General features: G+C 37.9%; 1 protein-coding gene and 1 long non-coding RNA gene across 2 annotated transcripts in view; both read right to left on the bottom strand.

Annotated features, from left to right (window-relative positions):
* The window catches only part of LOC134669672 (uncharacterized), a 335,382-nt gene that overhangs the window by 216,256 nt on the left and 95,221 nt on the right, over positions 1–23,905 (bottom strand). The window lies entirely within an intron of this gene.
* Positions 3,769–23,905, bottom strand: part of LOC134669633 (acetylcholine receptor subunit alpha-like 2) — a 46,967-nt gene continuing 26,830 nt past the window's right edge. Inside the window, exons 4-8 of the mRNA XM_063527298.1 lie at positions 20,359–20,539; positions 19,975–20,134; positions 5,430–6,000; positions 4,811–5,003; positions 3,769–4,354 (exon numbers count right to left, since the gene is read on the bottom strand). Coding sequence (XP_063383368.1) covers positions 4,157–4,354; positions 4,811–5,003; positions 5,430–6,000; positions 19,975–20,134; positions 20,359–20,539 — 1,303 coding nt within the window. The 3' untranslated portion in view covers positions 3,769–4,156. The remainder of the gene's footprint in view (positions 4,355–4,810; positions 5,004–5,429; positions 6,001–19,974; positions 20,135–20,358; positions 20,540–23,905) is intronic.

Here is a 23,905-nt window from a genome sequence, read left to right on the forward strand (position 1 = left end):
GTATTAATATTTATAGGTATTACAATTTGACTGCTCAATTAAGTGAAGTGTTGCTAGAGTATAAATTATTTTTTATTTTGTGTGGTAAATGTTTAAATTTATTTTAATTAATATTTAACAGAACCTGTTGGTTACACGGATACTCGTTTAATTTATAAATTGCCTTACCAATGTTTTACGAAATACAGGTTATTTTTGTTTGTATTTTTTATACCAAATTCGAAAACAAATACGTCATATCCTGTGAGACTGTAAGCATTTTATATTGTACCTAATGCACATCTCCAGCGATAACTAGTTTCTTTATAAGAATTACAAGTCCAAAGTCATAAATATGTGTTTATAAGCAGAGTCTATGAGTTTCTGCATAATTTGTGCACCTGTGAACAGGAAGATTTTAAATAATTTTAGTAATGATTGCTTTTCACACTGCTGTGTCTTACATATTTGTTTAAATATTCAGCAGGTATACTTTTCCCTCACCGTAATGTTCACCTAACCTTTCATGACCAAGTGGTCATGAAAGACAGTCAAGAAAACGGTAAGTTATGTTAACGGTAAGTACCGTTAACATAACTTACCGTTTTCTTTGTTCAAGCGTCCAGATCAGGAAAGTTTCCATCCTAAGCCGAACTAATTTTGAAGTCAATACCGCGAATTAAACGGCCATCGGTCGCCAATGAATAATTCACAGAATCACTTTGATGATATGTTTGTGTTGTGTTTTAGTTTCCCAATGACAGTATAATATTATGAAGCCATTAAATGTGCAATAATTTTAACTTTTAGGTGGGTTTTACTGTATTTGTTATAATCTACGAGCATGAAATTGAGTATACCTAAAAGTAAATTCAACCTGCAATAAAATATCTTTCCCTACTTACTTTTATAAACATAATATTGAATCAGAAATACTCGCGTATTCATTATAAATTAGAAATTATTATAAATGAAAAAAAAAAGCATAATTTCAAGAGGTATTTGCCACTATGTCTGATATGACATGTTTTATTTTCTGGCTTTATTAGGTCTAAATAACCTTTATGGAGACAAATTTATGAAAGAGCAAGATATAACAGTTCACCAAATCATTGACAAAACTTGAAAATTCAACAAGCCACAGATTTTTGCGTTGACTTTCCCTAAGCATAAGACTTTATGAAATGGCCTAAGATATTGTCAAAGGTAGAAAACAAGGGCAATCTCAAGCACTTATTTAATAATTGTATAAATCTATTAAATAACAAAGCTGCTTTGGTACCGACTAACGATATGTTGATGGCAAATTTTTAATTAGTTGCAAGCGTCCCTCAAGGGTGCAATCTATGACCGCTCAAGTTTAATGTAAATATTTTTATTTATTTATTTTTCTTCTTAGGCTAGGTCATTTATAACATGAATATAAAAGTAAAATACAAAAACACATAAAAAACAACAAAAAATAAATATAAACACATTATAAAAAACCTAACCTAGGGTGCCGCCAGCAGCAGCGCAGGGCCCAAGCTGCCGGTGGTCAGGGCCGCAGAGAGAGGAACCGGCGGACTATCCGCGCCGTGTCCAAGATCACCGCCTTCTGCATCTGACCCTAGATCCAACCACCTAGCGAGAGTCTCTCAAGATGTAAATATTATTATTATGTAAAATTATAACTAACATTCGGAGCGAGATTATTGTAAGCAGCAGATATTGGACCAATCAATTGATTTATGTAGTTGTAGATTATAGGTACTATATATTTCGCATTATTATTGGTAATATGAAAATAAAATGTAGTACCGATGGTAAGGTAATGAAAGAAAGTTTAGTTAGGCAATAATAACAAACTCATGAATTTTTATAATTATTTTTATTTGCAGCATTATAACGTTAAAATACTACATTTACCTGTTATAACTAGGTATTCGGTTAAATAACCATCGATTATAAAACGATCACTTACAAATATGTACTTATTACAACCAATATGTAAGGTTGTGAATAACTTGTAATAAAGTCTTAGAGGAATTTATTTGTGCCAGGTTGATATAACATTGAATCCAGGCTTTTTCTGTTTATTTTTTCTGTTTATTTTGTAAAAACAAAATAGATAAAGAAATCAATTTTATTAAATAATAAAGTACAACTTGAACTACTGCATGAACTGCCTACTCCTAAAAATTTGTCAAATGGTCTGTCAAAAATAACCGGAAAATAATAATGGTATACTCGTATTATAACGCCTCCTCTGAACAAAATTCATGATTATTTTACTGCGCAGTACACTCGTACAATTGTTGTGTCACAAGAATTTTATGTATCGAGAGTAAATGCATTTTTGCTTTAAAATTTATAACAAGCAGATACACAAGGTATAGGCATAAAATTCTCTAGAAGTGAAATATGAAACACTTTATCGAGTACCAGAAAAAGGAATAGTTAATCCGTAATAGACCCTTATTCTACTAAATTCAGTAACATTATAAGCGATCCTACGAACATTAAATCTAACACAGCCATATTATGGAATACATACGCTTATTTTATAACCGATTTAACGAAAACATATGAAAAAAGATACTATAATAATATTACTTAACACAATTTAGCCACTCCACTGTCTGAATTTCAAGTTAAAAAAACAATCAAAGTAAATCATTCGATTTCGAACTTCCCAAATAGGTAAAGTTATAGACAAGTAAGACATTAACCTTAATACATCTATAATATTTAATAACAGAATCAGTGAGAAGACAGTCAGAAAGAGTAATCTATCTTATCTTATTTGTTAATAAAAGTCTACTTAGTCAGCTGTTGTTCTGCCTACTTAGGAAAATTGTTGTTCTGCCTACTTAGGAAAATAGGCAGTGCTTATTTATTTTGTGTTTACAGCACAGATTTCAGAAAATTTGATCAAAATTGCCCTTAATATATCTCAATAACGATTGAAATCCAACTTAAAATACATTGATAAATGCTTGTTATACCTACGTACTAAAACCTATCTTCCTAAGTCTAGCCGTCTATGCGTTGAGCTACAACTTTTCCAACCTCCACGATTTCAAACGGAGTTTATTATACTAACATTTTGCTTCTGTCATTTCTTTATCAACATGACTTGTATTTAGCAACATCTTCTTCTTCTTCCTCTTCTTTGTGTTAGGTTAGGTTAGGTTAGGTTATATAAGGCTCCAAAGCTTATGTCACTGCGACCATCCCTGATTTATTGTGATCGTCGCCTACTACATCTCTTTTGGCAACATACTCCATCGAAAGAACCATTTCAAAACGCTTAAAAGTCTTAAAACTTATATTGACTTGAACATGTTAGTTTCATTTTAAATAACAAGTCACAGCCTGGAGAACTTTGGCTTTAATTAACACTAACACTACACGTGCACAATATCCTAACATTATTTGTCGAATATTTGAATACGTAAGTAATTAATTTTTGACACAAAGTTATCCTTTGAGCTAATACTTAAACATCACGAGCCTCATCAAAATCATTATTTATTAATGAAAATTAGCTTTACACCTCCTCACATGTTGTTTTAATACAGTGTTCATACTAAATAGATACTTTGCTACTGTAATTTGCGAGCAAAATGTCCTGTTCTATTACTTTTTAATTTTTATTTGATGCGTGCAATCTGTTTTGTTTGGTTTCTAAACAATGGAAGCTACTGTTTGCTCGTATAGGTGTTCAATTACTCACGGTACGCGTACAGAAATGTACCTAATAAAAAATGGAAAATAAATAACATTTTTATCGTCAATAAATTAGAAAATTACTTGGCCAGAGCGTAGATTTGAAACCATAGCATCAGCATTTATATTGGGGCCAGTCTCTCTCATTATCTGAGATGTTTGATTATTGCAAATCAATGAATCATTAAACAAGAAAAATAATTATATTCTCACTATAACCAATTTATGGTTTCAGGGTTTGGTACTCAAGTAATTTTATCGCTATGTATGATATGTTTCGAAAAGCTTAGGTCTTGATTTTCAAACGCTTAATGTGCTGAGGCTAATACGCATGAAAACAAGACTAGGTACAGCATTGACCATTGACAATAGAGACCTAGGCTCTCCGAAAGTCTGTAACATAAATACGTCAGTAAAATTGTGTTATAAGATTGAGTCACGGAAGGTGTCATCTGAAATATCGTGTTTAAGAATCACCACTATCCACCGGCAGGAACTGCTGCTGGGCGACCGACGAAAGAATCATGTCGATGGGTTTGGTGTCGTCGTAGAGCGACGGGGCCTCGCAGAGGATGGCGAAGGTGCCGACGATGGAGGCGATGGTGAAGATCCAGAGGAACAGACGGTCGAGGACCATGGCCACGAAGCCCCAGTCCTGGTCTTCCTGTAGGAGAAGGATTACATGAACAATGTTGAACCAAGATATTTATAGAATACTTGGATACTATTTTAGAAATTCACTATTAAATTCCTTCCTTGATTTTCGTGTTGTCTAGACTTGATACACATTTGGATCAAGCATGAAAATATAAGCAGTATAATACATTTTCTACCAATCAACAAAAATGTCAGATTATACTACCTATAAAGAGAATAGAGACAGAAAATATTGCAGATATACCATAACTAAACGAAATTATGCTAAAGAACCTCAGCAGCTTGAATGTTCTCAGAAATTATTGGTAGTCAAATATCACAGTGAAAAATGTTTAAGTTTAGATTATTAAAAAAAACTCATTATGTGAAGGTCTTTTCTTAGTAAAAGAAGTCGAGGCCTGGCATAACGGAGAGTAGGGCGTTGAACACTGAGTAGGGGTTTGGTAAACCACAATAAACTAACCGCATTGAACTCATCCTGTCGCTGCATGTGGTGCTGAATAAACATGACGTTGTGTATGGCCTTCTCGAGTTCGAACGGGTACTTCTTGCGCGGGGCCACGTCGCTCAGCGAGTCGTCGAGACCGGACATCACTGAGGGGAGGCCGTTGTAGCCGGCGCCGAGGCTGCCGAGAGCACCGACGAGGCCGCTGAATCTAAAGAAGTAGTAATGTTTAGTGGGCTGGTTTGGTTAACTTTGGGGCTAAACTACACTTTGGTCGCTGAACCTAATCTTAGTGAAGCTGATCTAATCTTAGTGAATAACTCAGGGGTAGGCTGTATCGACATTTTGCCATAGACTGACTAGGTAAACCTGGAGTAATAAACAATGGTCACATGCTAAAATTCTAAGTTTTAGTATTTTTTAGTGATTTTCTTGGAATAAAATTAGAAGATTCGTTGTTCTTATTTGTTGAGATGACAACAATGACAACGGGCTATGAATAAAACTGATAGCACGTTTGCTATCATCATCATCTTAATATTTCATTTAGTTGTGATTTTTTGTGTTGTTGTAATTCTGACTTGTTCTACCAATTATCACAATCACAATTTAGTTACCTACCTATTACATTAGTTACCTGTTAGTAGCAGTAGTCGAGTGCAGTCCATTACATCCTCCTGGCAAATGATGTCTCAACGAATCCGGGCTCGAAGCATTCGAATTCGTCTGCTCCGCCGCCGCTAACGCATCCTTAAACTTATTCTTCTTCAAGCTCCTTCCCGCTATCTTCTGCGCTGCCAAATCCCTCAACAAATCCTTCGGCACACGCATTAAAAGTAATCTTGGTAACTTCGTTATGAAGAATTTCCTCACCCATGGAGCCATTTTGTGAGTACTGGGCTTCCGATAATGCACATTCAGTATTACTATAGTTATAACAACTGACAATCCTACCAGCAACATGGTAAACAGCAAGTATTTCCCAAGTAACGGCAAAGCTAAGGATGTTGACGGGATGATTTCAGAGATCAGTAAAAAGAACATGGTTTGCGAGAGCAGGATGGAGATGCTGAGAGCTATCTTCTCTCCGGAGTCGGCGGGGAGGTAGAAGACAAGGACGGAGAGATACGAAATGCCGACGCAGGGGACGATGAGGTTGACGGTGTAGAATAAGGTCTTGCGGCGAAGCGTGATGTTGAAGAAGATGTCTGGAACAAAATAAGACTTAAATTAATATTCATGAGTCACATGATAAGATATACTTAACGTGTCGAGTACACAACACTTGATCTGTTTCTTTTATTACTAAATGGGGATGGTCTTTCTGTTCAAAGATTTATATATGCGGATGAATTCGCGGGCAGAGCCAGATAGGTTAGGTGGGTCATTCTCGGTTTTAGCATTCTCAAACTTATTGCCACAATCCTTTTAATTTCTTGGTTATTTTTTAACAATCTGACCGAAAACGAAATAAATAAATAATTTGACACCTATATATTTTTATCACTTTAAAAGACAAGCATACTAACAGTCCACCTGTATGTGGTCACCGTAGCTTAAGGATACATGCGACCGACCCTGTAAAACATGACTGTATAGGTACCTACTGCTTGAAGATCCTCATACTGTAGCCCCTTGAGATAAATGATCGCCGTCCAAGTTTCGTTGATCGTGATTAAAGACATGCCTTTGCGGACAAATTGTCCTTCGCCGAGGTATTTACGTGTGTACACATGTGTAGTGCCATAGATTACATCATGTAGATTCCACATTATGAAGAACTGACTATTTATTGCTCGCTACTTAATTTGACTGCCGAATTTGAATGTTAGGATTCCGTTGAGTTACAAAAAAAGCTTACATCTGTGGATAACTTAAAGATAGTAAAGTAGGTAATAAGTCATATTTGAGTCATTATGGTAGAGGTATATATTAAACATTGTATGATTTACAACGCAAACAGAAATCAGTCGCACATCAGTTCTGTTGAAACATGGAAATTAACAGGGGTTCCCACAGTAGGCCAGGCTTGTATTGCGGGAGACCAGTAATGTATTTTATAAACCATCTCTGTGTTTTACAACCTTATACACAACATTATTGGGTTGTGCTTCTGTCGGCGGTGAATGAGGTTGCCAGAGCTCGACGAGGGTGCGTGTGTTAGGGTCAGCAACGCGCATGTAACACCTCTGGAGTTGCAGGCGTCCATAGGCTACGGTGACTATTTACCACCAGGCGGGCCATATCGTCGGTGCGAATAAAAAAATCGCTATGTGTTTTTTTACGATTTTTTTATTTTGGCATACCTATTTGAATTCCTTTTTAAATTTCCCGTCGACCCACATAAATATTTTTGTTATATCTTTATTAGTTTTGAAAATAAAAATTCCGCTATGTGAACACAGAACAACATTTGTCCAAAAAAATAATAGAACAGAAACAAAAAATAGCTATGTGATTTTTTAGCACATAACGATATTAAATGCCTTGTTTTCCGTCGAGGGTGATGGCGATAATGTTGCACATGGCGATTTATTGTAGAATGGATTACCCGACCCTAAAATCCGCTATGTATCATCTATTGTAAAATGGATTACCCGACATAGACCCTAAAATCCGCTATGTATCATCTCTCGTACTATGTTACTTTGGCAACAAATCGCTATGTGTACAAACTTCACACATGACGTTTTTAATGAACCAAATTTAAGTCGCTATGTAGCAAAATTTGGTTAAAATAATAATATTGTAAAAAATTACATATAAATCTGCTTATTTTCTTCGTGAGTATCATGTAAAAATCATTGATCTTTCAGAAAAAAAATACAGGCGCAACAAATATATAACAAACAGGAGGATAAACAGTTATTTTTGTCTCCTGAAAAGTAGCTTAAAAATACATGACGATTTTTTTATTCGCACCGACGATATGCTTGTTTGCCACTGATGTAGTATAAAATATAGAAAATTATTTTTCATAACCTGTAGTTTAACAAAGGTTTAGCAATTTTATATAGCTTGGTCAAATGGTGAAAATAATTGCGTCATCTGGCATGAGGCGATCTGGTGGTAGCCGCTATTAGGGCCGCTATCACACGGCGCCGAACGCGCGCGTGTAATTTATGGCGTTCCGTAATCTCACTTTATATGTTTTGTATTACACGTTTAAATGTCGGAGGTTACAATTTACGTTAATGTCATTTGAAATTACGTGGCTTGCTTACATTTGTGTTTTTGTAAGTATAGTCAGACCGTAAAAAGTCTGCAGCGATTTTGATAGCCCACGCAGTGCAAGTGTCATTTTAAACGTCAAACTTCTATGAAATTATGACGTATACATAACACTTATACTGCGTGGGCAATCAAATCCGCTGCAGACTTTGTTTGGTGCGACTATAGATATTTATTTAAGTAGTATTTAATTTAAAATTTCAAGTGTAATACTTTTTTTGTGCTATATCGATTTCACCACTTCAAGCTAGCTACATGTAAAGTACTACTTAAAGGTACCGTTCAAATTGAAACTGCATCAGCGTTTCTGCTGCAGTATTACTGCATGACATTGCATTGCTGCCATATCGTGTACAATGCGCGCAGCGATATATCTATAGACGCATGTGTAATTAAATTATAATTTAATTGCGAAATTAGCGCGGCTCGGCCGCCGCTGGTAGATCGACGCGATGAGTGGCTCCGAACAGAATCAACCCATCGTGAATGAGTTCCTCGCCTTTCTGCAGCTAAAAAATAAGCTCGTGCAGGAAGGAGCGATGGATGCGGTGACTGCTGTCCAGATGAATTCACGTGCGTCGAGTTTCACCGTGGAAGACATCTGTGAAGCGAAGAAAGTGCTGTGCCAGTCCCTCGGCATCGTCGGCACCTATGTACCTCACCGGAGAGGAGATAAAGCCGGGAAGAAGTCCCTTGAGGATATAATGAAAATCCTAACGGAAAACGAGGATCGAATTCCGGAGTTTGTGGCGACGGATGCCCCAATCCTGCCGTCGTGTGCCCCGGACAATATCGACGTTCGTCTCTTGTTTAAGGAAATCGCGGCCCTTAATACAAGATTAGGCGAAGTTATTATGAAGTTTGAAGCTAGCCTAGTCACTATCGCCGAGTTACGCGACGAAATCACATGTTTGCGGAATGCTCCAACTCGGTCGGCGGTTTCAAATTTCAAGAGCGACTATCGACCTGACACTGGAGTCGAGTCGGTTAGTTTACGTGTTGCTGACACTGTAAAATGTGCCGCACGCGCCGCTGCATCGCCCGCGCACCCCCCGCCTGTCCCTGTCCCCTCGAAGTCACGTCAGCGTCCATATGCTGACGTCGCCGGTCAGCCTGTCGCAGCTAACCGGGTCAATGCGCCTTCTAAGGCGTGTGAATCACGGGCTCCCCTTTTGGAAAAGTCCTCCCGCACCAATGTGGATAAGGAGGGATTCACACTGGTGGAAAGGAAGAGCAAGGCGCGCAGGGCGCCCCGTAAGACTCTGTGTGGCAGTGCGGAACCGGTTAATTCTGGTTTACGAATTGCGACCCCGAGTAAGGCGCTCTACGTGTCTCGCCTGCATTACTCCGCCGTTGCCGACGAGGTGGTGGAGTACGTCCGCCGGAAGACTGGCTACACGCTGAGGGTGCACCAGCTACAGTCGCGTCACTATGTGCACTTCAGTCCATTTGTGGTGCGCGTACCGCGGCCGCTGCAGGACACCATCGCAAGCGCAGACTTCTGGCCGAAGGGTGTGGTGTTTCGGCGGTACCGGGGCAACCTGCCGAATCCTACACCAAGTCAGACGACGCAACGGAGCCACGCTGTTACGTCGTCACCCAAATCTAATGTTTAATTTGTCTTTGGTTTTTATTTGTAGTTTCTTTGTACTTATTGTATTTTATTTTGTAGTTTCACAGTGCCTTGGTTTTACTGTAATGCTGTGTTACTTATTTGACTAATAAATAAATAAATAAATAAATTATATCAAGATCAATATTGATGCCCGGACTTTTAACATTTGCGATGGCAATGCAGTCGGAAGTAATATTAAGGATCAGATATCAGAGTTTTTGAAAAGCAACAATCATAAGCATGCATTAAAAAAGTGTAAAAATTTTTGCACAATTTTTATTGATCGAACTTATTTTTTTTAACTTACAAAAAAATTTAAATTCAAAAACATGTAACCGCAATCCCGGGCACGCACAGTACTCGTACGTACCTACTTGCACGCAGAAAACACGCACGCAGACATTATTATTAATTGGCCTGTATATCGCTGCAAAAGTCGTAGCGTGTAAAGTGCCTTACAGTGTGACACGTCCCTTAAGATTACATAACACCGTGTGACACGCGGCCTCGAGATCACATATAAATCGTGGCTCGAGCTGCCGCTCTCGACTCGAGCGCAATTTGACTTGAAGGCCGATTCTGTACAATTTGCGTTGCGTCTATCTGGGCATGCCATAAAAAATAATTATGTAAAATGTCGCTTAATCGACGGTGCGACGACGCCTGCGACGAAACACCGCGAAAAAACGCGACGCAACGTAACGCACTAGTGGGGCTGCGCCCTTACCGTGAGACAATAAGCGTTAGCGACTTACGCTGATTGATACTAACCAGGGATGTAGCGGATGCGGATGCAGGTGCGGATATTTAAAGGCTCACATCCGCGCATGCGGAGGCGGATGTCAAGATTAGGTACTTAAAAAACGTCAAATATTACATTAACGTACCTAATTTTAAAAAAAACGACACATTTAGTTAGTATTTGAGCAAGCATATAGGTACGTTATATTCAATAAACAGTAACTTATTTTCGGCGACTTTTCTGGGTCTAGACGATTTCGTTATAAATATGATGAAATTACCTATCACTTACGCCGCCGCTAAGTCGTTCCTGTACCGACTTATTCGACATCCGCATCTGCATTAAGCTCCGCACCGATTTTATGCGAATGCGGATTTTGAAAATAATGCGGAAGTTCCGCGGTTGCAGATGCGGATATTCGCTACATCCCTGGTACTAGCGGAAAAAAGTAGGAGTCGTCTCATAAGGCATTTCACTCGGCCTTATTGGTGCACGTGATGATAGCACGACTCAATATCATATCGAAATGCGGTTAAAAAACATACCAAATTCGTAAAAGAGAATCAGCCTCTCGAGCCTCGCCTAATGCGACGATATGCGTAATTGATACTTAAATGCGAATTACGTTTATCTGCGTATACGTGGCGAGACGCGGTATGTTCTAAAACGAATTTGGAAACGATGAAATTGTAATTGTGGTTGATTATGTTTGTCGAAGGAAGATTTATGTTGTACGCTAGATGTGGTTCAATCAATAGGTAATTTATTGAGTTTCATTTTATTTAATTGATGTTGACATTATTTAAAATTGTTATTACTTGTTTTTCTATTATTGTTTTTGAAGTGAAAACTTCTTTAGTGGCGCTGAGCACTTATTTGAGGTGGGGAAAAAATGATAAACTCGAGACAGCGTAACACGTAATGCGATGACGTCATAACGTATCATAATCAGGTCAATTATTTAAAACTGGACTTTTATATTAAGCAACAAAGCTTAATGTTCTACAAGCTGAAATACGAGGATCTCACAGTTACATTCTAACTTTATATCACTCAAATATAATTCAATAAAGCTACATTTTGATGAAATCGCTAATAAAAGTGAACTCTAGTACTGGTGAATAAAACTCAAAATATCATGACCAAATATATTTTCATCTCTCCTGTTCGGAAAGTTCACCTTTCATAGGCTGATAGGCGGGTGGAATATTTCATTTCCCACCCTAGGGTGGAAAGTAATTTTTCATCTCTCCTGTTCGGAAAGTTTACCTTTCATAAGCTGATAACCGGGTGGAAAATTGCATTTCCCACCCTACGGTGGAAAACTTTTTTTTTTTACTTCGAGCAACGGCTAACAGCAATATATGCCATATTATAAGCTCTCATATCAGCTTCCATATGACTGAAATTGACGCCGTTTACATTTTCAAGTGATTCGAGTGACTTATAGTTATGTGGTTTACCTATATATCTGTTAATAATTTGTTCTAAAGAATTATACTTACCAATAATAAACCTACATTTCTCGTGTTTAACTTTCCTCATAGTCGAAATGAAAAGTAGAGTGTTTAACTCGGGTAAAAGTAACCATCTCACCCTCGAACTATTGGCGCCCTCTCTTCGTTCGAGCGCCAAAATATCTCGGGTTAAATGGTTCACTTTCCACCCTTGGTTAACAATCTACTAATAGATGCGAGGTCTGCAAGGTAACTTTACAATTTCTATTCGAATTTTAAACAATTAACTCTACAAATTTAAGCTCACTGACCAGCAATTTCGGAACTAAAGTTTTTCAATAGAAAGGAGGATGGGTCAATTATACATAGTGCTTCAGACATTTTGGACTTGTCATTGAGTTTTCAACTTTTCACTTCTGTCGGCAATCCCGGAGTGCAACCCGTTTTTTTAGGTATATATTGTTTCGTTCCAGTTATTTATTTAGTCGTATGGGATTAATACAATTCATTTCGTTTCGTTCCAGTAGGTACTTATTTCATCAGTGTGTGCAATAGAGTAAAGGATGTCGAGTCACGCTAGTACGTTCCGAGTCCGAGCCGTCGGCCGCTTCAGTTTACTAAAAAAATACGTGCGCAACGATCACTCATCATAGAAAACAATGTTGAACGCCTTGACCCGGACCCAGACCTTTCTAGCGCTATTCATCCTTAATATAGTGTATTGTCCAGGCACTAAACACGTTTGCGTACTGACTCCAGCGCCAATAAGGAACCTCCTTTTATCATGTGAAGCACGGAATAGCTAATGGCTACCTATATGTCTAAAGCAAATGGATGTTTGATCAGCGTCTGGGATCGTTTGTATGTTAGAGTGTTTTAGTTACCGCGAACCACGGTCGACGTGTTGCTTCTCTGTCGCACTTGTAAATTTGTACGTAAGTGCGACATAGGCAACACGTCGAACGTGGTTCAAGGTAGGCCCTCAGAATAAATACACTTTGAGCATTCGAGCGACATATCTCCATTGTAATTAACCTAACTTATACCGAACCGAACAGTCGAGTTCACAAACATCTTTACAAGCCATCGTTCCAAAAGTATATTAAGACGCCTCTAAGACACTGATAATAAGGTCGTGTTTACGATACGCATTTCATTACGATATTACTTTAAAACTGACAAACGCTTCCGTCAAATGTGTTTGTCTTGGTCGGGGATGCATGTTCGTGTGTAATTAAACTTATTTTAATTAAGATTTGCTTTTGGTTTGTTGGAAAATGAGGTGAGAATTATGAAATTAAGTTGCTGGAATTGCCTCTATGGTTTTTCAGGTTGTCGTTTTGTTGATTCAAATAGCAATTAAATGCTATATTTCGATTTCCATTTGTTTCATCCCTTGGTAGTTCTATTCTCTATCTGTCTGTCTTAGAGAAAACAAAATGCAAATTCTATTCGATTCGGAAACCATATTGGAAACTGTCACCCCAAACCATAGGGAAATAAGCTAGCTTAAGCCGGATTCACATTTTTCTGATGTGTCGTGTGGTGTTGTGTTGTGTCGTGATGCATCAGAACGGTAATCGGATTCATACATTTAATAATGGTTTCGTTCACATTTCTTTGTCGCAGCGTGGATCACAGAAATGTGAACGTTAAGTCACTTTTTGTCTAACTGTAACTTTGCCGACTAAACGTATGGGATTTGCCATTGACCGTCAGTTTTGTGACGATTGCTAACCGGCCGTTAATGGTACACAGTTAAGTCAAAACGCCCGTTGATAAGTTTAACTTCCAAACTACGCCTTACCTTAGCGTTCGAGTATTCTGAAAGCGACACGAACCTGCCTAATCTTGCCCTAAACCGTTTGTAATTACCCGTGTAACACGATTGAACCTTATTCTCTGACTGAGAGAGATCAAATTGCCTAGTAATTTACCGCTGTTTGGGACGGCAAGCGGAATTAGAATTGTCATTGTCCTTCGGCGGGAAATGGCGATGTTATTGGGATATGGATCGGTGTTAGTGAAGTTCAGGAATTCGTATTGCGGGTAAATGTACTTCAGGAAGGGCAAGGGAGAAGTCACTGTGTAAAGATAAAAGGGTTACAATAGAATTCGTTATGTAATCAAATGGTTTTTCCCCTGTTCAATGTATTAACGTAGTTTTATTGAGTTGGGACCTGGGCTTGATACCTAACGGCTCCATTCGAAAAATGAATTAGATCTCTACTAGACCTCAACAAGTTACGATATGGATAATTTAAAGATATTTGTAAGATAGATATGTCAAATTTGACGTATCCGCGATTCTGGATTCGAGGTCCTCTTTAACGATTTCGACAAGTTATGACTTAGATATCCAAGTCCCATCTAGTCGATATCTAATGTAAATCTAGTTGATCTCTATATCGTCTCTAGATCTTGTGATTATCTCGTTTCCCGAATACGCGTGTAAGTATGTAAAATTTTCAATTATTTTTTTTACGATAATATATAGGAGTCAAACCAGAGAGTAAGTAATTACCGGGGGGCACACACACACACACACACACACACATGCAACACCCTGTAAGTGCTTTGCCGGTTTTAAAGATGGGAGTACGGTCTTTTCTTGAAGGTTTGAAGATCGTATCAATCCGGAAATACCGCGGGCGACAGTTCATTTCACAGTTTTGCTGTGCCAAGCAGGAAGTTTCTACCTTATTGTGTAACACATACAACACAACATAAAAGCTATATAATATTAAAATAAACATTTCGGGACTAAAACTAATTTCACATAGGTAATTAAATGTATTTCTATGAATATTTGTTACGATTTTTTTTTTCTAGATAAACTGAAGCTACTACTTGGCTATTAATATAATTCCAATGGCATCTAGAAACTCAACGGGGTATATCAAATAGTAATTAATAACGAGCTACAAAAAAGTGTAAGAAATTTTTAAAATAAATATATAACTTTAAGCTGCCTGCCGCCCGGCAACTGCCGTTCTTCCGAAACCCTAATTTAATAAACAACATAATTTACGCGCACGTTAACACATTTTGCGATCCTAATGACTGTTTTTATTCAGCGCCCATTCACTGTTACAGCCCTCGTGGGCGTTCAACTTTTCGGCTCACCTGGCCGTATTACCATCGCGAGCCAACAGCAGTACTACAACGGACCAATTAAATAAACGGATATTTAAAAAAAATCTGCGATATATGACCTCGAAAATTCTTGATGCTAGACCTCAACTAACAGATCTAATACATATATTTTCTAAAGATATGAAATAGGTACGCGTGCGCCCGTGAGGAACAGAACATACGCAATGCGACAAAATTATAAACAACATGTTGTAACGTTGTACGTACATGTTTTAATTATAAGCTTAGATTTAATTATTTTTACATATTAAATTAATCAAAATTTAAATTTAAATAACTTATTTATAATAGATTTTAATTTATTAACGCATGAATTATTATTTTATTTTTATTTTAATCAATTATTATTTATGGAAATGAATTAATTATTTATTTATACAATTTTATTAATCAATTTTATATTTACAGTAATCGTCCTATTCTACTTTACTATTGTAAAGTAAGACGAAATAATCATAATTAATATATAGATAGTTTATAGACAATGCATGACATTTTATTCTTACGGACTGTACTCGCGACCGGTCCATTGGTTGACGTCATGGAAGGATCGAGAAGCGGCTGCGCGCGCGCTTGTCCCCTCCCGTTGACCACTGGCCATCCAGTCCGCGCCACCTCGCCGTCGTATACGGTTGTGCCGTTGCGCACACGGGGAACCCGTGTCGTCTAGCGCGCGGTACAAATATTTAATTATGGTGAGCGCGGACACCTTTCCGTATAAAACCCTATTTGCGACGTCACGCGCTATAAGTGTTATTCCCGCACCCACGTATTGGTAAGTGCAAAGTGTTGAACGTTATATTATTAGGATAAGTAGTTTAAGTTTGTGTTAAAGTAGCTCCTTTGTTATTCGCTCTTTAATTAGCGTAATACATTTTTAAATCATACATTTCACTTGTTGCTAAATGCCTTTATTATAATGATACTGCAATTTCCTTTGTTCTCGTAGTGGCGGGTACGAGTAAGTATGTGTGCGTACCCTCCTACTCATTTAAATTCACTTCTTTGCTCTTCTTTCCTTCTTTACTCTGTGCTTTTCCTTCGCCTTTGTAACTCCGCTCTGCTTGTGAACACAAACACGCTTTCTGCTTAGTGCACCGGCTTTCCCATGGTCGTCATCATCATCATCATCACAGGGTGTTCACAAAAGCAGAGCGAGCAGGAACACATTACTAAGACGTCTGAAAATCCACAGGGTGCGTCGTCATCTTTTGCGTCGTCATCTTTTGCGTCGTCATCATTTGCGTCGTTATATTTCAAAAATCGCCGTCGGCCGACGTAGCAACAACGCACCATCACCACCACCTCGACGGCAGGGTTGGAGCCATAGCCGTTCGCCCGCCGTCGCCCCTGCTCCTCTTCAGTGCTGGCGAGAGTCACCCACCTGCTGCGGACCCTCGACCTGGCCAGGGCAGTACCGGTTCCCAGGTGCAAATCTAGACGGGCCTTGACCACCCACGACCTTATTCAAAATCTAGTTTTTTTTAAATAAATAGTTATTTTGTTAACGAGTTGGTAGTACTTATTTACTTTCCCTACCAACATAGACGTACTCTCCTCATAACGTTACAATGTGTTAAGATTCCTGACAACATACCTACTAATTTCGTCGGGATATTTATTAGTTTTATTACGGTATTAAAAAAATTAAAACTGTGACAAAGACAAACAATAATGTTAATATATTTATTCCTTTTTTATACTAGATTCATGCCTCAAGTAGTTCAACTATACTTGATCAAGTAGATCTTGTCAGTAGAAAACGGCGGCAAATTTGAAAAATGTAGGCGCGAAGGGATATCGTCTCATAGAAAATTTGAATTTCGCGCCTTTTTCTTCTGACAAGATTTGCTTGACCGTCTATATTTAATGTCTCTCTCATACACGCCCAATAGGCAATGAGGTTGGCAACTGTTAAAAGGTTTTATAGATGGCGCTAGCTATAAAATTCCAAAGATTTTGACACTTCGTAGGTTTTTCAGGTGAAACCTGTGGCGCCAGCCAGCAGTAAAACACTGCGACGAGCCAACCCCATTGGAATGTTACCTTTAACAGCAACACTTCTAACTGTACATCGGTGGACCTTATTACAAAAGTACAGTTAACAGTGCGGGCGATGGTACAGAAATTAAAGCGATGTAACTGCACATTTTCCACTCAAACACCCTTTAATTCAACAGAGCAGAGTTCTGTTGACATTGTCGATACTGGTGAGTGACAATTCGTCGATCTTATTGCGGTCACATAAGGCCTACTATTGGTTAGTGTGTTGCTGATGATATGTGTTGGGTGTCTGTTGATCAACATTTAATAAAAACTTCAAAAAAAATATTCAATATAATGTGTTTGGATGAAATTTTGATGATGCAAAAGGAGCTATAATCCTTATAACTAAAGCTCAAATTGTTTTTATAGCGGATAAAATACTTGTTGCAACATTGTAGCTCTAGCTAAAAAAAGAGCTCGCGAGCCACATGCGGCTTTTGGAGGTACAATTGCGGATTTTTACGTCACCTATTAAATTAACCCTTCTAAAAGAGTTCTAATACCACTGAAAGCAATATTTGCGGCTGTTTAATTTAAAAGTTTCCTTAAATTGGTAACTTCTACGGAATTGGCTCTTTTTATCGAAAGTTTAACCTTCTATCCGAATGAACTCAGGTGAATCCGGGATAGCTAGAAAGATGGCGCTGCCAACAATATTATCAGAAAACAAATGAAACTATTTTAACTGTATTATTTCAAGTAGAAAAACTACTAATAAACCACTACGCTACGGGTATCCCTGTAGATACTCGTAGATACCTAGGTAGGTATTGTAAAATGCGGTAAGTACTCGGTCTTGCCGGCGGGCTTATCCGACAGTAAATTTCTAGGCGTCGTCGGTTATCTATGCTAAGCTGCCTGTCGCCTGTAAGCGGCGTTTTACTTGTACATAACAGCGGCAAGTAAAATGTACCTACATTGATTGTTGTTAGTTTTCGCATTTATGAACTGAAGTTTGGAGACTGATTTGAAAATAAAACATTTAGGTATAAAGCTATTTTGTTCTAAAATGACACCTATAACTCTAAGAAAATCTTGAAGTTAATCTATAATTCAATGGTCGTCGCATTACTTTGCATTGCTTTGCAGCTTTGCATTTTTACTGGCACTTGATTTAAACCCGAGAATGCACGATACTGCTTTTATGGCGTTCATCGCTACAGACAATTTACTACTAGATGAAGCACGCGGTCACTACTCATTTTGATTATTACTCCATAACTACATATTTAATAGAACATCATATTTTTTTGTTTTGTGTGTAGTTTGTGATAAATTTCTTTTATTGGATTTGATACTAACATTGTGTAAGTTTATCAATTTCCGCTACCGTAAGATTGTCTGGATGATATCGCTTTTTAGCGATAAGCCCGCATGTTATTTACCACTACTTCTGTTGCTGTTCCTGTCTGTTTTGTTTTTACAATTGAGATGTGCAATAAAGAGTATTTGTATTGTATTTGTATGTATAACAGCGCAATCGGTATTTCAGTACGCTCACATTTACGTCGTGTACGGTCAAGGAATTAACCACCTCCTTCTCATTCGTTGCCACTTCATACCCTGTCTTAATGACAAAAATAGGAGATCTTAAAAATAGAGACAAGGTACCTACGAAGTGTCACAAAAACTAATTTTATAGACTATTTTTAAAACAAATTGGTAAATGCAAAAAAGAGCTACTACATTCGTTTTGTTAAAAAAGATCTATCAGTTTCGCATCTAACCTGATATAATTTCTCAAGCTATTATTATAGAATGTATAAAATATTGCCAAAATATCAAATAATAATACAGTGTTATAATAAAAAAAATGCTGTTAGAATGCAACAGAGTGATATGGCTCATAAAGTATCTACTGGGTTTGGAGTGGAATTCTACCAGGATTGAATAGTGTAAAACATTATTTGTGTAGACAGAAAAACGATATATATATTCATTTGTTCAAGTACACTGACAAAATAGAAAACCACAGACAAAACAAAATAGTCGCCATCCAGTTCATGGCATAAGGTTTACAACCTGTTAGGTTTATATGTTCTAACAGTATCGATACTTCAATTGTGTTTTATGTTTGGTGACGAGGAGTATACGTACACTCTTTAAAATGCGTAGTCTATTAAAGTAATCTATAGTTACTGCAGACACTTAATGTCGATCGTAAAAATTGCATTTGGAAACCATTTCTGTTAATCTCTTGAATAGATTGAGTGCATTATAAACATGCACCGAAATCCCTGCAGAGTGCAACGAAATAATTAAACTAGGATTGTGCGCGAACATTTTGATTGCGATTATTCGTTATAGTTACTGCAAACCATGCGGAATAAATTGTGTAGAGACCTTTTGGAACGTAATACCTTGTATTATTAATGAATACAAGGTTAAGGTAAGGTCATGTGGGGTAAGATACACATTAGTTTATTTTGCTCGGGTAAGATATACAGTAGGAGGATTCCCGACAAGTGTTACTCTTGCCTCAAAGTTTCTCTTAACCCATCTATTTAACCTTAGTAATTTTCATTATTCCGACTGCACGTCTAGCGACACCAAAGAGAAGTTTAGCCCGAAGGGTGCCCCGGCTCTGTGACACTGCCGGGTTGCAAAATGCGTCTAGCCAATTGTCTGAGGTTGATTTTCACCTCTTTAGTGTCGTCTGTGTGTCTTTTTAGATTGGTGTGTTTCTAATTTATGTTTTTTTTTTTCAGATAGGGGTAGGTGAATAAAGACAATAAGTACTCACCTGGATAAGGTTCCTGCCAGCACGGGACTACCCGTCCTCCTCTTAGCTCTCAGCTGGCAGGATACTACTCTCTGAGGTCAATTCCCACCTCTATAGTGTCACCTGCCTGTCTTTTTTGATTGACGTGTTTCAAATGTATGATCTTCACTTTTCTCCCAGATAAATAAACGAACTAACGAAAACAAGACTCACCCGGATAAGGTTCCTGGCAGCACGGGTAGTACCTCTCATGCCTCTCAGCAGGCACCCCCAGAATGTCCCACTCCACGGAGGGATAGTACTCTCTTAGGTCGATGCCCACTTCTATAGTGTCGCCGGTCTGTCTCTTTTGGTTGATGTGCTTCAGATCAATCTGTGTTACAAAAAAGTGATGGGTGTTTTAATACAAATAATGCATATTTTTATGATTGTATTTTAAATTTGAGCGCCGTGCGGCGCACAGTCACGAGGCGGCAAGTAAAATATGAAATGCTGGCCATTTTGAGGCATCTTGCCGCATGAGGGGATATGAGGCAAAAGAGTAAACGAATCGCCTAATGGCAGCAATTATCGTATTAATTATATTACGTATTTTACCTGATCTCCATCATAGCTCCAGCTCCCAAACTTAAGGAAGCAGGTCTGCTGGTCGAAGGGGAAGTAGCGGACGTCGATCTCACAGGAGGATTTAAAGATGGCCGGCGGCGTCCACAGCACCTTGCCCGTGTAGCTGAGGACCGCCTTCGTCATCGTTGTCACCACGTACTCGCCGTCGGCGCTGAGGAATGGTTCAGATTATTAAATAAGTCAGATGATTAGGATAGATTCTATACTTCCTGAAGAAGCAAATTTTTAACTAACAGAAACATCTGCGAGAGATACTACATTTTTGAATATTAAACAAAAAATGGAAATTTCATTCTTCTTAGGCGTGTATGCATTAAGAAAAGAAATGGAAAGATTTGTTGTCTTCTGCTAAGCCTCTGTAACTCAGTAGATAGCAGCAATTGTGTGTGTTCCAGGAGATCGCGAGTTCGACTTTGGTGGTCACTATCATTTTATACTGACTAAAATTAAGCTAGGTTGATAATATCGAATAACTTATACACAAATTTTAAAATATCTATTACGTTGGAAAAAGGCACTCCTCTTTTAACAATAATTGTTCATTACTTTCATACAAAAAACAAAGTGTCGCTTCTCGCAAACTCATTGTTAGGGGGTGTTGAATACAATTACATTTGTACTAATTTTACCACACATTGCTTTAAGTCTCCGCATGTTCTGATATGTGTAAATAATTAAAGTTAAAAACATGATGAGCTCTCTTGAGCGTACTGGTGGTAACTATGTATTATGTACTTAAGTTCTAAAACGTATATTATACAGCTCACATCGTTAACACGTCTGCTAATTGATAGCATCGACAAGAAACGGAATGATACATCAGGCCGTCAAAACAGGCGCGTGGCCATTAATCATCTGAGAGCAACGCACGTGCGCTAATCTTACGGGTGACTGGCCAAGGGATGGGGGGCAGCGGTATTCATAAACACATGTACTAGAGGACAAATCACATACTATTAAAAGCATGTAATAGTAGATTATTAACATATTGAGTGCCGGTAACCCGTGCGGTTAGGCTCTCTGTTAATAGTTGCTTTCCTCTTAGAGTAAACGAGAAAACGGTAAGATCAGCTACGAGCGTAAAGGGCTACGAAAACGTTGCCAGTGAATCGCATTCATCAGTCTTCGTGGTAGCCATTTTCTAGATTTTCAGTGGTGTTTATGTTTAATCCTAAATAACAATGTTTTGTTTATTTATTTATGTTAAACTTAATTGCACAAAAGCAAAGAAACATGGTGACTTTTAATTTATCGGTTTTGACAACCGCTGGGCCCAACATAAATTTATACCCCTACTTAGACAGTCTAGCAGGTGCTTTTAGAGCATTCGTTTGAAAGTAAGCTCGCTTGGGGCTTATTTATTCCCCATATCTCCGCTCCGTTCCGCCTCAATGGCCAGGCAGCTTTATTAGACCTGTCAGAAAAAAAAAAATAATAATGCAAAAGTGGTTTTGCTGAAAACTGTCATGATGGTAATCGTTTTTAAGGTTCACGGAAATCACAAATACCTATGGAGATATCAATAATTATGTCAATATATGGTTACAAATTGGGGATCACGTGGTGTATGGCGCCATACTACTACAGTTTCCTATGATTTAAGCCACTCAACCGTCCATATGTCCGACCTATACAAGTGAGTTAGCCCCTGACGGGTTTATGGGACCTGTCACAAACGACGGAAGACCGCCGCGGCCAGCGAAATGATTCATTTTTCATGAAATATTAACTTGATTCATCTCCGGACCTGAGCTGAAGTGAATTAAGCTGTTATTGGGTCATACACATTTTCTTGTATGGTTAACTCATTTGCGTTTTTCCTGTAGACATAACAAAGTTAAGAGATTTTTTTGCGCTGCACCCTTACAAACGGGAGACATCTTTTCGTTAGTTGAAACTAATAAGAAAAACGTAGGTAATATAGGTAGGTATATAATTATGGACCCGAAATGCGTTCAAGAAAGCGAATGAGGTGATTTTTGAACTTTGAATGATGTGCTTTGCAATACTTGCAATATTATGGAATGAAAATTATTTAAATAGGTAAGTATAATATATATAATGCAAATTTTATCTCTCTCTAACATAGATAGTAGCGCTTTTAAAAAGCCTCAAATACTTTAACTAAGTATATCTACACAGTAAGAAATGGTGCTATAAACAGTTACATGTCCAAGGAGGATACTTCACGTACACTTCTAGCAATAAAATCCTTACAAAGTCATTCTCCTTACGACATGAAAGACAGTACGTTACCATCGCCATTACATATTCCACCAGCACTCTCCACTTTACGATATCAATTCGTACAGATCAACTTTTCATCCTAGGGGAAAAGGCAAAGTGCAACTCTGCAAATTGTAGTAAATAAATTCGTTGACCATTCAATTTCCGTTCTGAGCATGGATTGTTTACTGCCAGAAGATTTATTCGCCGTTCGCCTCATGCGTAAGAAATTCCATATGTCATGGGCCCGTGACAGCCGGTAAAACTAGCGGAAACCTTCTTATTCCCATAGAATTAGAGTACATTCTTGTTTAACGGTCTGTAGACTGAGAAGTACCCGGTCTGATTGATGATTTCAGCAAGGTCCTATTACAGTCGAACTTGTAGTTTGAATTTTAACTTTAATCAGATGGAGTAAGGCTCAGTTTTTATTGCCACAATCATGAGCTTGTGGTATTCGGCTACATAATTTACTATGCGGATGTTATGTGTCCTTTCCAGGGATACTGTCTTAGCCGGAACGTACGTACTTTTATTTCTGTAATAAACTTCCTGATGAGTTTCTTACGCAACTTTGTCACGACACTAATCATGTTCCGAGCCTAATCTAGACTAGTCCCTAATAAGAATCGTGTGTTGAGTTGATGGAATAATTTGGGTTTGTTGAAGGCCGTTACTAAGAAAATGAAATTAATAAAAGGAAAATCTTTCGTACAGCTTTAGAATCGTGTATTATGAAGATCATTCAATACATAAAAAATTCTCTTGTTTGTTTGGTTACTATAGTTCGTTTTTTTTAGCATTAGAAAGAACTTGGAAGAAGGTAAGCGATTTTGACATGTCTTTTAATTGAAAAACGCTTATTAAAAATCAGTAACTATCATTTATGAAAGCAGAAGAATATAAATGATCGTATTAGATTCATAATTGTTACATATTCGCCGTAACTTATTTTTAAAATGTGTTTTTCAATTAAAAGACACATCAAGATTGTTTACCTTATTTCTAATGCTAAAAAAAACGAACTATAGTGCCTATTCTTAGGATTCGGTGGCCAAGCGGTTCAGGCTCTTAAGTGAGTCGTGGCTAAATCTGGGAACTAGGAAAATTATGATGATCAGTACGATTGCGTCCAGAACTGTTGAAATCGAAATGTTAAGTATAATACAATTAATACATCATTCTCATAAGTAAGTCTTCCCAGAGTGACACAAGCCTACGTCACAATAACATGGCCGCTATATATAGCGCTATCGCATATTATCATATAGCGCTGTCGCATGATGACGAA

The sequence above is a fragment of the Cydia fagiglandana genome, chromosome 12, assembly GCF_963556715.1.
Source record: "Cydia fagiglandana chromosome 12, ilCydFagi1.1, whole genome shotgun sequence".
Lineage (NCBI taxonomy): Eukaryota > Metazoa > Arthropoda > Insecta > Lepidoptera > Tortricidae > Cydia > Cydia fagiglandana.